This window comes from Lampris incognitus, chromosome 9, assembly GCF_029633865.1.
Source record: "Lampris incognitus isolate fLamInc1 chromosome 9, fLamInc1.hap2, whole genome shotgun sequence".
Taxonomy (NCBI): Eukaryota; Metazoa; Chordata; class Actinopteri; order Lampriformes; family Lampridae; genus Lampris; species Lampris incognitus.
This window is the reverse complement of record NC_079219.1, coordinates 12,081,874-12,093,239: the sequence shown is the minus strand read 5'-3', so window position 1 is coordinate 12,093,239 and position 11,366 is coordinate 12,081,874. Positions and strand designations below refer to the sequence as shown.

The window sequence follows — 11,366 nt, the reverse complement described above, 5'->3', positions numbered from 1 at the left end:
TGTACTCCTGTCTACTTTCTTCATCTCTCTGACTATCCCACTTCTTCTTTGCCAACCACCTCTTCTGTATAATTTGCTGTACTTCCTCGTTTCACCACCAAGTCTCCTTTTCTTACTTCCTCTGTCCTGATGACACACCAAGCACTTTCCTAGCTGTCTCCCTCACTATTTCTGCAGTGCTTGCCCAGCCATCTGGCAACTCTTCACTACCACCCAGTGCCTGTCTTAACTCCTGCCTTAACTCCACACAACAGTCTTCCTTCTTCAACTTCCACCATTTGATCTTCGGCTGTGTCTTCACTCGCTTCCTCTTCTTGGTCTCCAAAGTCATCCTACAGACCACCATCCGATGCTGTCTAGCTACGTTCTTCCCTGTCACCACCTTGCAGTCTCCAATCCCTTTTAGATGGCGCCTTCTACATAAGATATAGTCCACCTGTGTGCACTTTCCTGCACTCTTGTACGTCACCATGTGTTCCTCCCTCTGCTTGAAATATGTATTCACCACAGCCATTGTCCTCCTTTTTGCAAAATCCACCACCATCTGTCCTTCCACATTTCTCTCCTTGACACCATACCTACCCATCACCTACTCGTCATCTCTGTTCCCTTCACCAACATGTCCATTGAAGTCCGCTCCAATCACCACTCTCTCCTCCTTGGGTACACTCTCCACTACTTCATCCAACTCACTCCATAATTCTTCTTTCTCTTTGATTTCACACCCAAATTGTGGGGCATATGCGCTGATAACATTCAGCAATACACCTTCGATTTCCAGCGTCATACTCATCCCTCTGTCTGATACTCTCTTCACCTCCAGCACACTCTTGACATACTTTTTCTTCATAATGACCCCTACCCCATTTCTCCTCCCATTCGCAGCATGGTAGAAGAGTTTGAACTCACCTCCAATACTCCTGGCCTTACTCCCCTTCCACATGGTCTCTTGCACACACAGTATGCCTACCTTTCATCTTTCCATCATATCAGCCAGCTGTCTCCCTTTACCAGTCATAGTGCCAACATTCAAAGTTCCGACTCTCACCTCCACACTCCTACTTTTCCTCCTCTCTCGCTGCATCTGGACATGCCTTCCCCCTCTCCTTCTCCTTCGCCCAACAGTAGCATAGTTTCCACCGGCACCCTGCTGGTTAACAGTACCGGTGGCGGTCGTTGGTACCCCGGGCCTTGACCGATCCGGTATGGAAATCTTATTTATGATAGCGATATATATATATATATATATATATATATATGTGTGTGTGTGTGTGTGGGGGGGGGCTGTTTGTTTCTGTAAATACAATTATTTTTTGTGCAATATTGAGGAATTGAATATACTACCCCTTGAATATACTACTACTTGCATTTTTATAAACTATTGTGTACTTGCAGTTTATTTATGTTGTTTGTTATCATGTTTACAATCATATCATACCATTGTCACTTTTCATAGGTGACAGTTATATGAATGTTCACTCCATGCAATTTACTAGCATTAGATAACTACATATTTTCTATCTGACAACTTAGTTATTGTGCCAGTGCGTTTGTAAGCCATTTGCAATGAAAACAACAACAACAATACTTTCAAGAACGGTAAATAAATACTTGTAAGGTTTTTGACTTATATGTATGTAGTCCCCTTCTTTATTAATGGTAAAGCAGATATCTCTGTACATGTTCAAAGGTATTTGAAGGTAAACTGATAGACAATTTATCTGTTGATGACCATAGTGGATTGATCATATTCATTGTAGAGCCAAGATTTTTTTTACTTATTTACGATCACTCCTGGATCTAACTTTCCACAAATAGGCCAAGCATATACGTAGCATGCAGCTTATCTAGCTAAATGGAAAATCTTTGTGTTGTGTGTTTCCCTCTAGTGGTTACAGGTGGTATTGCTGTGTGAGTTGACCAGAAAAAAACAAATTGTGACAGTTGTCTAGCTACCTGTTAATTTACCCATTGAACGGGTCACCTTAGTCGTCATCGCAACAATTGCCCCTCCCCCTGAGAAATTTGTCAGGAGTCGCCACTGCATATATATATATATATATGTGTGTGTGTGTGTGTGTGTGTGTGTGTGTGTGTGTGTATGCATCTCTTTATTAATAGTACACAGTAAAGTAACGTGTTTTCCCTTGTGGGACGGGAGAAACAAGACAAACAAACAAACAAAAATGTGAGGGCGTGACGTGAAAGGTCAGAATGTTTGCGCGAGCGGGCGGGAGTGGACACACTTTGCGGGAGCTGGAAAAGCCGTCCCGCGCAGGGCTCTACTGTGCTGGGTTGGTGCATTACTACCCGAATTCACCCTTTTACCCCTTTGTCCATGACTTGGTGCGTCGTGCTTACAAGACGCCCGGTCCCCCTCCCACCGCCGTCTCCGTTTCAGATTTCGCTCGACAAAGAGGAGGGGACGTGTTATTATAACGAAGCTGTCGCTATATGGCCATAAAGTCGTTTTGCAAAGCACGTACGCGGGTCCGGGTCCGGGTCCACCCTCGCTGCCCCGATACTCGCCAAGTTGAACACGGTAAGGCCAGCCCCGCCTCGCCTGCGTCTAGAGTCACGGAGGAGGCATGCGTCAGTTTCGTTTTCCTTTCTGACCGGTTGAGTCGAGAACTTGACGGGAAACAGAAACCACGCCCTCCGCACGCAACCGCTCCTGACAGGACACCACACGAGTCGTCAACAACAACAACAACAACCACATCATATTCATTATCACGACTTTCGCTTCTCAGACAGAGAAGTTTGAGACAACGGATGAGTCTTTGAGCCGGGTCCCCCCCCCCCCCGTTTCGACATCGGGCTCCTTCCTACATCACATCACATTCAACATGCCTCGCACCTCCGCAGGACGAGCGCTCCTGCAGCTGAGCCGCTCTCCGCGTGCGCCGCAGGTCCAGTCGTCCGCACAGCGCGGAAGTCACACCGATGAGCATGATGCATTGTGCAATAAATACAACGTAATTGTTTGTTTATGTATATTTGCGAGCGTCAATTTTATGTTTAGTGAAAGAAAAGGTTGAAAAAACCCTACATATGCTGGACTGTATACGCTCTGTGGTGCCCGCAGGCAACCCGCTAACATCTATTTCAGCATCTCTGATATAGTCTCTGCACCATTGCGCTTTATCACCTCTGTATATATCTGAAGATTGTTGTAGTGTTGTCATTCTATGTTAAGTACACTGAAAGGAGCCACGAAACCGGAGTCCAATCCCATGTATGTGCAAACATGCATGGCCAATAAACTCGATTCTGATTCCGATCTATCCACCTTTGCCACCATCCATTAAAAGTTATTTAGGAATTTGCTCATTATCAGAGAGACGAGCTTTTCTTTCGCCTTGTTGTGTTTTCCACAAAGACGCATTTTACAACACACATGATTCCAAAGACCACAATTCATTCCAGATAACGACGGAGAATATCCGTCGTTATCCATCTGTAGCCATGTGAGGACATGAGTCTCTCTCTCTTTTTGTTTACTGGCAACAATGTTATTACCTAATGACAATATTAGATATCGTTTTAGGACTAGTTTCCTTTCTCTGAGGTAAGGAAAATGAAACTGAAGGACTGGGTGTCTTTGGAGCGCTCAGTATAAATAGACCTCCTCTCTTGACCTGTGCAGAGCGCGGCTCTTCTCTCACTATGGGGGTCCAGGGTTTGTTATCCTTTGTCGAGGGCAACAGCCAAGTCTACCGGGATATTCGCTTCAGCAACAACAAGCTGATTATCGACGGCAGCAACCTGTACCACATGCTCTACTTTGGAGCAGGTCTGGACCAGCGGCACGGCGGAGAGTATGATGCGTTTCAGGACGTGATTGGGAAGTTTATCAAAGCCCTCAGAGACTGTGGGATTGAACCGTACGTGGTGCTGGACGGGGGTACAGACACCAGCGACAACAAATATGAGACCTTGCGGAAACGCGCAGAGGACAGGATCCTAAAGGCGAACAAGGCAGCATTCGGGGAGGAGGCGAATGTTTTGCCGTCGCTGGCTAAACAGGTGGTGAGGCAGACGCTGGCTGATCTGAAAGTGCCTTTTGCGCAGTGCTACTGGGAAGCCGACCGCGAAATCGCCTCCCTGGCCAGTGAGTGGCGTTGCCCTGTGCTATCCAACGACAGTGACTTCTACGTGTTTGACCTCCCGGCGGGCTTTCTGCCCATCTCCCATTTCAAATGGGAGGCTGTGGCGCGGAACGGGAACCAAAGTTTTATCCCGTGCAAGCGCTACTCCGCATCCAGCTTCTGCGCCCTTTTCAACATCAAACGCCAGCTGCTGCCCGCCTTCGCCGCGCTCGTCGGAAACGACTATGTCAAGCTGCGAGAAATGAACATATATCTTTCTTTTGCCTCATACGCCCTGACAGCCAGAGACAGGTTCGCCAACCTAGAGGGTCTGCTGCGCTGGCTGAGGGACTTCCAGCAGCCGGAAGATGCGCTGGTGGCGGCGCTGGGGCTGATGGGAGACATGAGCAGACAGAAACGGGCCGAAGTGCTGAATGGTTTGTCTACGGGCATGGAGGAATACCGGCTTACTGCCAGCCACCTGCGGCAGTTCTTCAGCGACGGGACAGCGCCACCTCTGCTCCCGGACACCCTGGGCGTGGTTCCTGACTGGGCACGCCTCCCTCTGACCCAGGGCCGGCTGAGCAGTGACGTCACTGACGTCCTCATGCTCCATAGGATGAAACTGGCTACAGCGGTGGACGACTGCTCCCTGCCGAGCGCCAACCTGACCTCTCGGCCCATCCGTCAGGTGATGTTCGGGCTCCTGATGGGAGGGAGGAGAAAGGTGGAGGAATTCGACCGGGAAGGCCTGCGGCTGACAAGCTCTTCTGTTCAACCTGTTGTCCGAGGTGTGGCTCAACAGTTGAAGCTTCACTCGCTAAATGAGGTGAACAGTCTGTTTATTTATATTTTATCTTTGCCACTTCATATGATAAAATGCGAATTCACCTTTTTGCAGTAACTTCAACAAGACAGTTGTGAAGTTGTATTGATGCATACTCAATAATCCAGGAAAGGAAATCCCAGAAAGTTGAATCATTTCATGTGGCCACAAAGTTTAGTGGGAGACACGTTTCATCACTCATCTAAGTGACTTCGTCAGTCTCAGCTGACCGTCTCAGGCTCAGCAGTAAAGTCGTCTTTATATTCGGATACGTCGGATATTCAGATAATCATTTTTCAAGGTTCAGTACCTGATGAGAAAGCAATGGTGCCTTGTGGTGCATTTAAACATAATCAGTGGCGCATAAAGAGATATCGGCATGCCTTTGTTTATACTGCAGCAAATTCAGTGGGCAGCCGGGAAGCGAACCCGCGTTCCCCGCACCACAGCCGGCTGCGCTAACCAGTCAACTAATGGGTCCGACGCGGTAACTAAGGGCTAGCGAGTCTACACATCCCTGGTCCTTACAATATGTATGGGGGAAACAAGTATCGAAATATTTTTAAAACACTAGAAATTCAAAAGCCATCATGCCCTGTGACTGAGGTCTGAAAGTGAGTTTAATCTATTTGGAGACATGATTGCTCAAACTGACAACCAGCTTCTCTTTTTTTTCAGTTTTGCCTTTGTAATTTTTAAATAAATATTTTGCTGAAACACTAAAGATTCCGTAGGAAACAGTTAGCCTGCCACCCTTGTAAAAATGGGATCCATGCATCCATCCATCCATTATCCTTGGCCTACGGTCAAATAATGTCAGCAGCGCTGTACGGAGACGGGAGAGGTTAAGAAGCCGCTTATGTAACCGGAGTCCATGATCCAGATGGATAAAATAACAAGTTAATACATGGAGGAAAATGGCGGATGTCGGTAACATGTTTTATGAAGATGCACTCAGTCGTAAATATTTTTCCCCTCATCTTAGTCTATATCTAAGGTTCACGAGGTTCTTCACGTGTAAAAAGTTGAGATTTCGTGGCGTATATATATATATGTGTGTGTGTGTGTGTGTGTGTGTGTGTGTGTGTGTGTGTGTGTGTGTGTATACGGGTGAGAACGTGGACCCGAACCTCGTTGCTAACATTCCCACGATTTGATCACTGCCGCGTCAGCAAAAAGGAATCAGTTTTAACCAGTGGCGGCTGGTGCTAAAAAAAATGGGGGGGGGGGGGGGGACAATTTGCCTTGGCACAGCACACCTGACAGCTGCTTTAAGGCCACACAGTCACAGAGTTATTAAGAAGGACAATGTAACCTATATATTTTTAAATTTTATTTCTGGTGTTTCCCCTTATCCCACCCGATTAACCCAATGGCATATGGCCGGAACCCTTGTCGAGTAACTCCCCTGGCTCACGTTTCCACAGGAACGAGATAGTCGTAACACTAGCTTCCTTCAAACTCGTGTCGGCTGCTCTCGCTATTTTACACGCTGAAGCCTCGCATGGATCGCATTACCTTCAGGCCGCGAAGGGGACGTAGGGAGAATGCTTTCGGTTGCTTGGCTGCAGGCGCCCGGATGGGCCAGAGGGGTCGCTGGAGAATGACGAGTCCCCGAACACTACACCGATCTACACCCACTATTCCTCGGGTAAGGGTGGCCTAATGAATGCCTTAACCCGTGGACACTCTGACTGTGACCAGTTAGGGCGAGTCTGGGATACGAACCTCCCAGTCACATGACGAACGGCGGTTTATTCTGCTCGGCCATCAGAGCGAGCCTATAGATTTTATCAGGGTTCGTATACGGTGGATGGTTGACAGTCGAGACGAGGCGTTGTGGTGCGTGTGAACATGATTGACAGCCATGAGAATTGTCCAATCACATTAGATAAAAAAAAACATTAAAACAATACCAATTCGCTGCCAATAAAAATCGGAGTGTCTGGGGCACACAGCACTGCGCCCCATGGAAAATCTGAAGAAACCAATCAGACCGCAGCCTCAGGTCACCTGCTCGCCAAAAGTTAGAGGGCTTACATAAGATATCATTTGGCCGACGCCCCTCACCCAGGAAGTATATGTATTCAGACAGAAATCAACCAAATACCATTTGGAACCAATATTTAATGGCTGCTGACAGGCGCTCACAGACTGAAAAACACATTTATTTCATAATTATTTGCAATATACAACTAAACTATATTTAACACGTTTAATTAGACTTTGATCTCTTGATATTAGAAGGGGCGGCCCCCTAGCGCCCTCTACTGACCATCCGCCACTGGTTTTAACTGTTTATGTTATTAATCAGCCGTCGTGATGATCAAAAGACACAACATTCCAGTGCATAAGGAACCCCTTTGTTCTGGCTATACTTTGAAGAAACTACACCAGTCTTCTGAATTCAGGGTAGCTGCTGCAGGCCCATTTATTTCTGGCACAACTCAACTCTGGCAAAAACAAAATGTTGTGGTCGATGCTGTGGTGTCAGCTCAACTCCAGCCCAACTCTGTCGCCATCATGTGAAGAAGGGCTGTTTTATAAATACATCATGAAAATAAAATACAATAATAACAATTTTGTCCAACCAAAATAAAACTTGATCGTTTACAACACTATTAATTTTCACTACGTTTTAGCCGTTTTAGCCATTTCTGGGGTGAACTCTATAGAACAACATACCAACTCTGTCGCCAACATGTGAAGAAGGGACAGAGATGTTACTACACAATGCGCTTGACCACTGTCGTCACCACTAGGAGGTGCTAAGTGACAGATGCCGGGTTTGAATATGCGGAATGCAAGAGAAACTCAATATATCAAGAACAATAATGTTAATATATTTTGCCGAACTTCAACAAGTTTATAACGTGTAATTCTTATCTCTGTTACACTTACATGCTTTACATTTCTAACCTTTCTATTCCTTCCCGCCCCAACAGGCAGAGCCCTCTTTGCGCCTTCGAGTGCTGTTGGAGACGCTCGGCGTTAGCCCCACTACTCTGAGAAAATTCCCGCCTCATCTGCGCCTACCACTGGCAGTCACGTGCTACTGGTTGCAGCACGTCGCGCCGCCTTCAGAGCTCCTCCACGCGCTGCTGCTGGGGCTATTGCAAGGGGATCACAGGAGGGAGGAGGCAGCGGCCGGAGGTGAGAAACGCCGCGAGAATACACGAGAGTACATACCCAACACCCTCTCAATTATTTAATTTATCTCTCTCGCATACAAATACATATCATACGTACAGCTAGAACTGTTCGTACCGATTACGCTGTTTTTATACTGTAACGTGCATGGATAAGTAGACACGTTGGTCCTTGACTAACGGGTCGACTGGTTAACGTTGTCGCTTGCGGTGTGGCAGACACGGGTTCGCGCCCCGGGTGCGGCAGTTCCTGGCCCCCCCCCCCCCCCGAATTCGCTACATTGGTGTCAGAAGTGGGATACGCGCGGACGCGCTTTGCCGAAGGAGGGGGCAAGTGTAATCAAGGACCAAGACGTTGGTCCTTGATTACAGTGGCGCCCCCAGAAATTTTTCATAGGGGTGGCCGAATGGGGCCACTGAAAATCTTGGGGTGGCACACCAAAAACAAAAGCCATGACTGAATTTCGGGAATTCTATGATGCTGTTGTAGTGTACTGTATAGGCTAGTTGAAAACTGTCAATATGAGAGTTAAGAAAAATATACATTATTGATTTAAATGAACAGCACCTAATGTAAAATATCAGATAGAAGCACATTATGCATAATCAGAAGCATATTCTGCATATGCGACTCGTGGCTGGGGGGGCCAGGGATAGTATCAGGGTGGCCGTGGCCACCCCTGGCCACCCCTTGGGGGCACCACTGCTTGATTAACGGGTCGGACCCTTTAGTCGACAGGTTAACGCTGTCGCTTGCGGCGTAGGACACAGGGATTCGCGTCCCGGCTGTGGCGACGGTCTCCCAGACTGCCCCCCGAATACGCTACAATACATTTTATCTTGTTACAAACAATTTCAATATCTTTAGACACGACTCTGTTTATATGCTGGCTAACAATTCATGGTTATAGTTTTCATTATAGGGTAGCCACTGTTGGAAAGTTAATCTCGTGAATGTTAACAATTTAACGATAGAAGATGGGGGGGAAACCGCACAATCAAAACAAATTGACTGTTTGTTTTGATTGTGCGGTCATGAACAATTAAGCAACGCACCTCTACAACCAACAGACAGCAAGGAAAAAAAAATATAACTTTGTTAAGAGAAACACTCAACGGTAGGGAAAATGCTCAACAAATAAGGAGCAAAATAATCCAGTGAGTCAAGTAAATTCTTTATGAGACAGTACAAGCCTGTTTCATGCCATAAGCAATCATCAGCTGGAATTCCAACGGTGCCCCAACACCACCCCACTATATGATATACATAGTATATCATACAGTGCCCTGGTCATTTAAATGCTTTTTCAAAACAAGCCCCAACCACTTACCCGATTGTTTGTAATGTTTTCTACACCACCATTAGTTACTCTGCCATCGTAACTACCTACCCCATTGGCTGTAATAGGTCAAATGTTTTCTCCTCTCATTGGTTGCTGTCCACCGAAATTAGGGGCGTGACGCGGGGCGGCGGATACTGTGTGTTCTCTTTGCTGAATCACATTAGCATACAAAACAAGCTTGGACTGCTATGTATTAAAAGTTTTTTCCTACATCTATAGTGATATTCCGCTCCTCATTAGTTGAGCACTTTTATCAACACCATTGATGGTTTCCGGAAAAAAACACTATATATATATATATATATATATATATATATATATATATATATATATATATATATATATATATATATATATATGCATGACGAGGCAGTATATGTCCTTCCTCGAGTAGTTTTATTGACAGCTGATAATTGCTTATAGCATGAAACAGGCTTGTAGAATTTACTTGACTCACTGGATTTTGTACATTATATATATATATATATATATATATATATATATATATATATATATATATATATATATATATATATATATATATATATATATATTAGTGGGCTCTGTCTATACTGCGGGCTCAATAGTCTGGATGTGTTTTTTTAGTTTGTCTACTTAGGACCTTAACGTGCCCACACTGGATGGATCTGGGTGTTGCTCACGCCTACAATCAGTGGCAGGCCTGCCTGAAGGATGCCATTCACCTGAACCAGCTGCTGGGTCTGCCTCTCAAGGAGCCTCAAATTGCCTGGTGAGATAGCCGCAACATACCAGTAAAACCATTGACCACCCATTCACATTCATAGCCAAACTAACCTGCTCCCTAGACTGAAACATACATTTATTTTTATGCAATTTATCATTACTTTAGCTCCATAGATGATGCAATTCATTGGGCCTTCCAGCTGAGTTTGATTCCTGTTTCTTAGATCATCAAAATAACGAACAATTAATACTCAAGAGTGCAAGGGTCAGAAACATAGCAGCTTACCTGTCAATTCTGAAAATAAATTACTTTGACCCCAAATAAGCAAATAAATAATCAGGAGAGTTGATCATCTGAACACTATAATTTGAGTTTATTTTGTTCAACCTGGCATTAGTGGTAAAATCCCACCAACTTTTAGCAGAAACTGCGATGTTCCTTAGTGTTCCTTCTGTTTTTCTCCAGGTTGTTCAGTGGCACAGTACTGCACCACCTGGTGATGAGAATGAGAAAGGGAGTCAGCCCTGAGCAACTGTTCTTGGGCTCACCCTCCAGTAGGCGGCTCTTCAACAGCCTGTTGGATACTACTCTCCAGTATCACCCTGAGGGCCTGTCAGTGCCGCAGCAGACCCCAGCGTTGGATGACCTGTTTGATTTGTTCAAGAACCTGCAGCTCCTTGAGGAGGAGGCGGAGGAAGAGAGGGCTGTAGGGAAGAGTGTGGTGGACTACAGCTGTGACAAGGTGCTGGTGAAAACCCGCTACAGAACCAAGGAGCGGAGTCACAAGGCCCAAAATCCAGAACTCTTTCACAAGAAGGAGCGCAAAGGCTGGGACTGACTGGACTCTCTGCGGGGTGGAGCAGTGAACCCAGCAGATGCAGCCAGAAACAGAGACAACCAGAAACCACAGAAAATCAGAAATCACAGCTTAGCCGCAAACTTGTAGTGACAAAATGGGCTCAGTCGAATCGGGAGCGGTACACTATATCGGAATTCACTCATTTTCTATTTTGAACAAATGTGAAAATACCGGCTGTTGACATATATGAAATATGTGTGCTCTCAATTGTAGAAGTAAATCTATATTTTTGTATTAACACATAGGCAAACTTTAATGAGTACATGCGGGTACTGTATGATGGACAATGATAGCAGCCAATGAAATGCGCTGAAATTGACATGTGGTCTGTGCGTATATAACAGTGTGCATCTGTCAATAAAGTTTCTCTTTCTACGTTGATTCCACAAAGA

The 11,366-nt window shown here is 45.7% G+C and overlaps 1 protein-coding gene across 1 annotated transcript; it reads left to right on the top strand.

Annotated features, from left to right (window-relative positions):
- The first annotated feature begins 3,669 nt into the window (after window positions 1–3,669).
- LOC130118258 (protein asteroid homolog 1-like) lies at window positions 3,670–11,366 on the top strand. The gene is made up of 4 exons (XM_056286663.1): window positions 3,670–4,920; window positions 7,863–8,070; window positions 10,016–10,160; window positions 10,581–11,366. Exons 1-4 carry the CDS (start codon window positions 3,670–3,672, stop codon window positions 10,951–10,953), a joined length of 1,977 nt encoding a protein of 658 aa, XP_056142638.1. The 3' UTR covers window positions 10,954–11,366.

Excerpts from the sequence above, each read along its gene's own strand:
- LOC130118258 (XM_056286663.1), top strand. The coding sequence starts at position 3,670 with ATGGGGGTCCAGGGTTTGTTATCCTTTGTCGAGGGCAACAGCCAAGTC. Across the intron at positions 8,071-10,015 it reads GGAGGAGGCAGCGGCCGGAG|TTTGTCTACTTAGGACCTTA; the intron begins GTGAGAAACGCC and ends GTGTTTTTTTAG. Across the intron at positions 10,161-10,580 it reads AAGGAGCCTCAAATTGCCTG|GTTGTTCAGTGGCACAGTAC; the intron begins GTGAGATAGCCG and ends GTTTTTCTCCAG.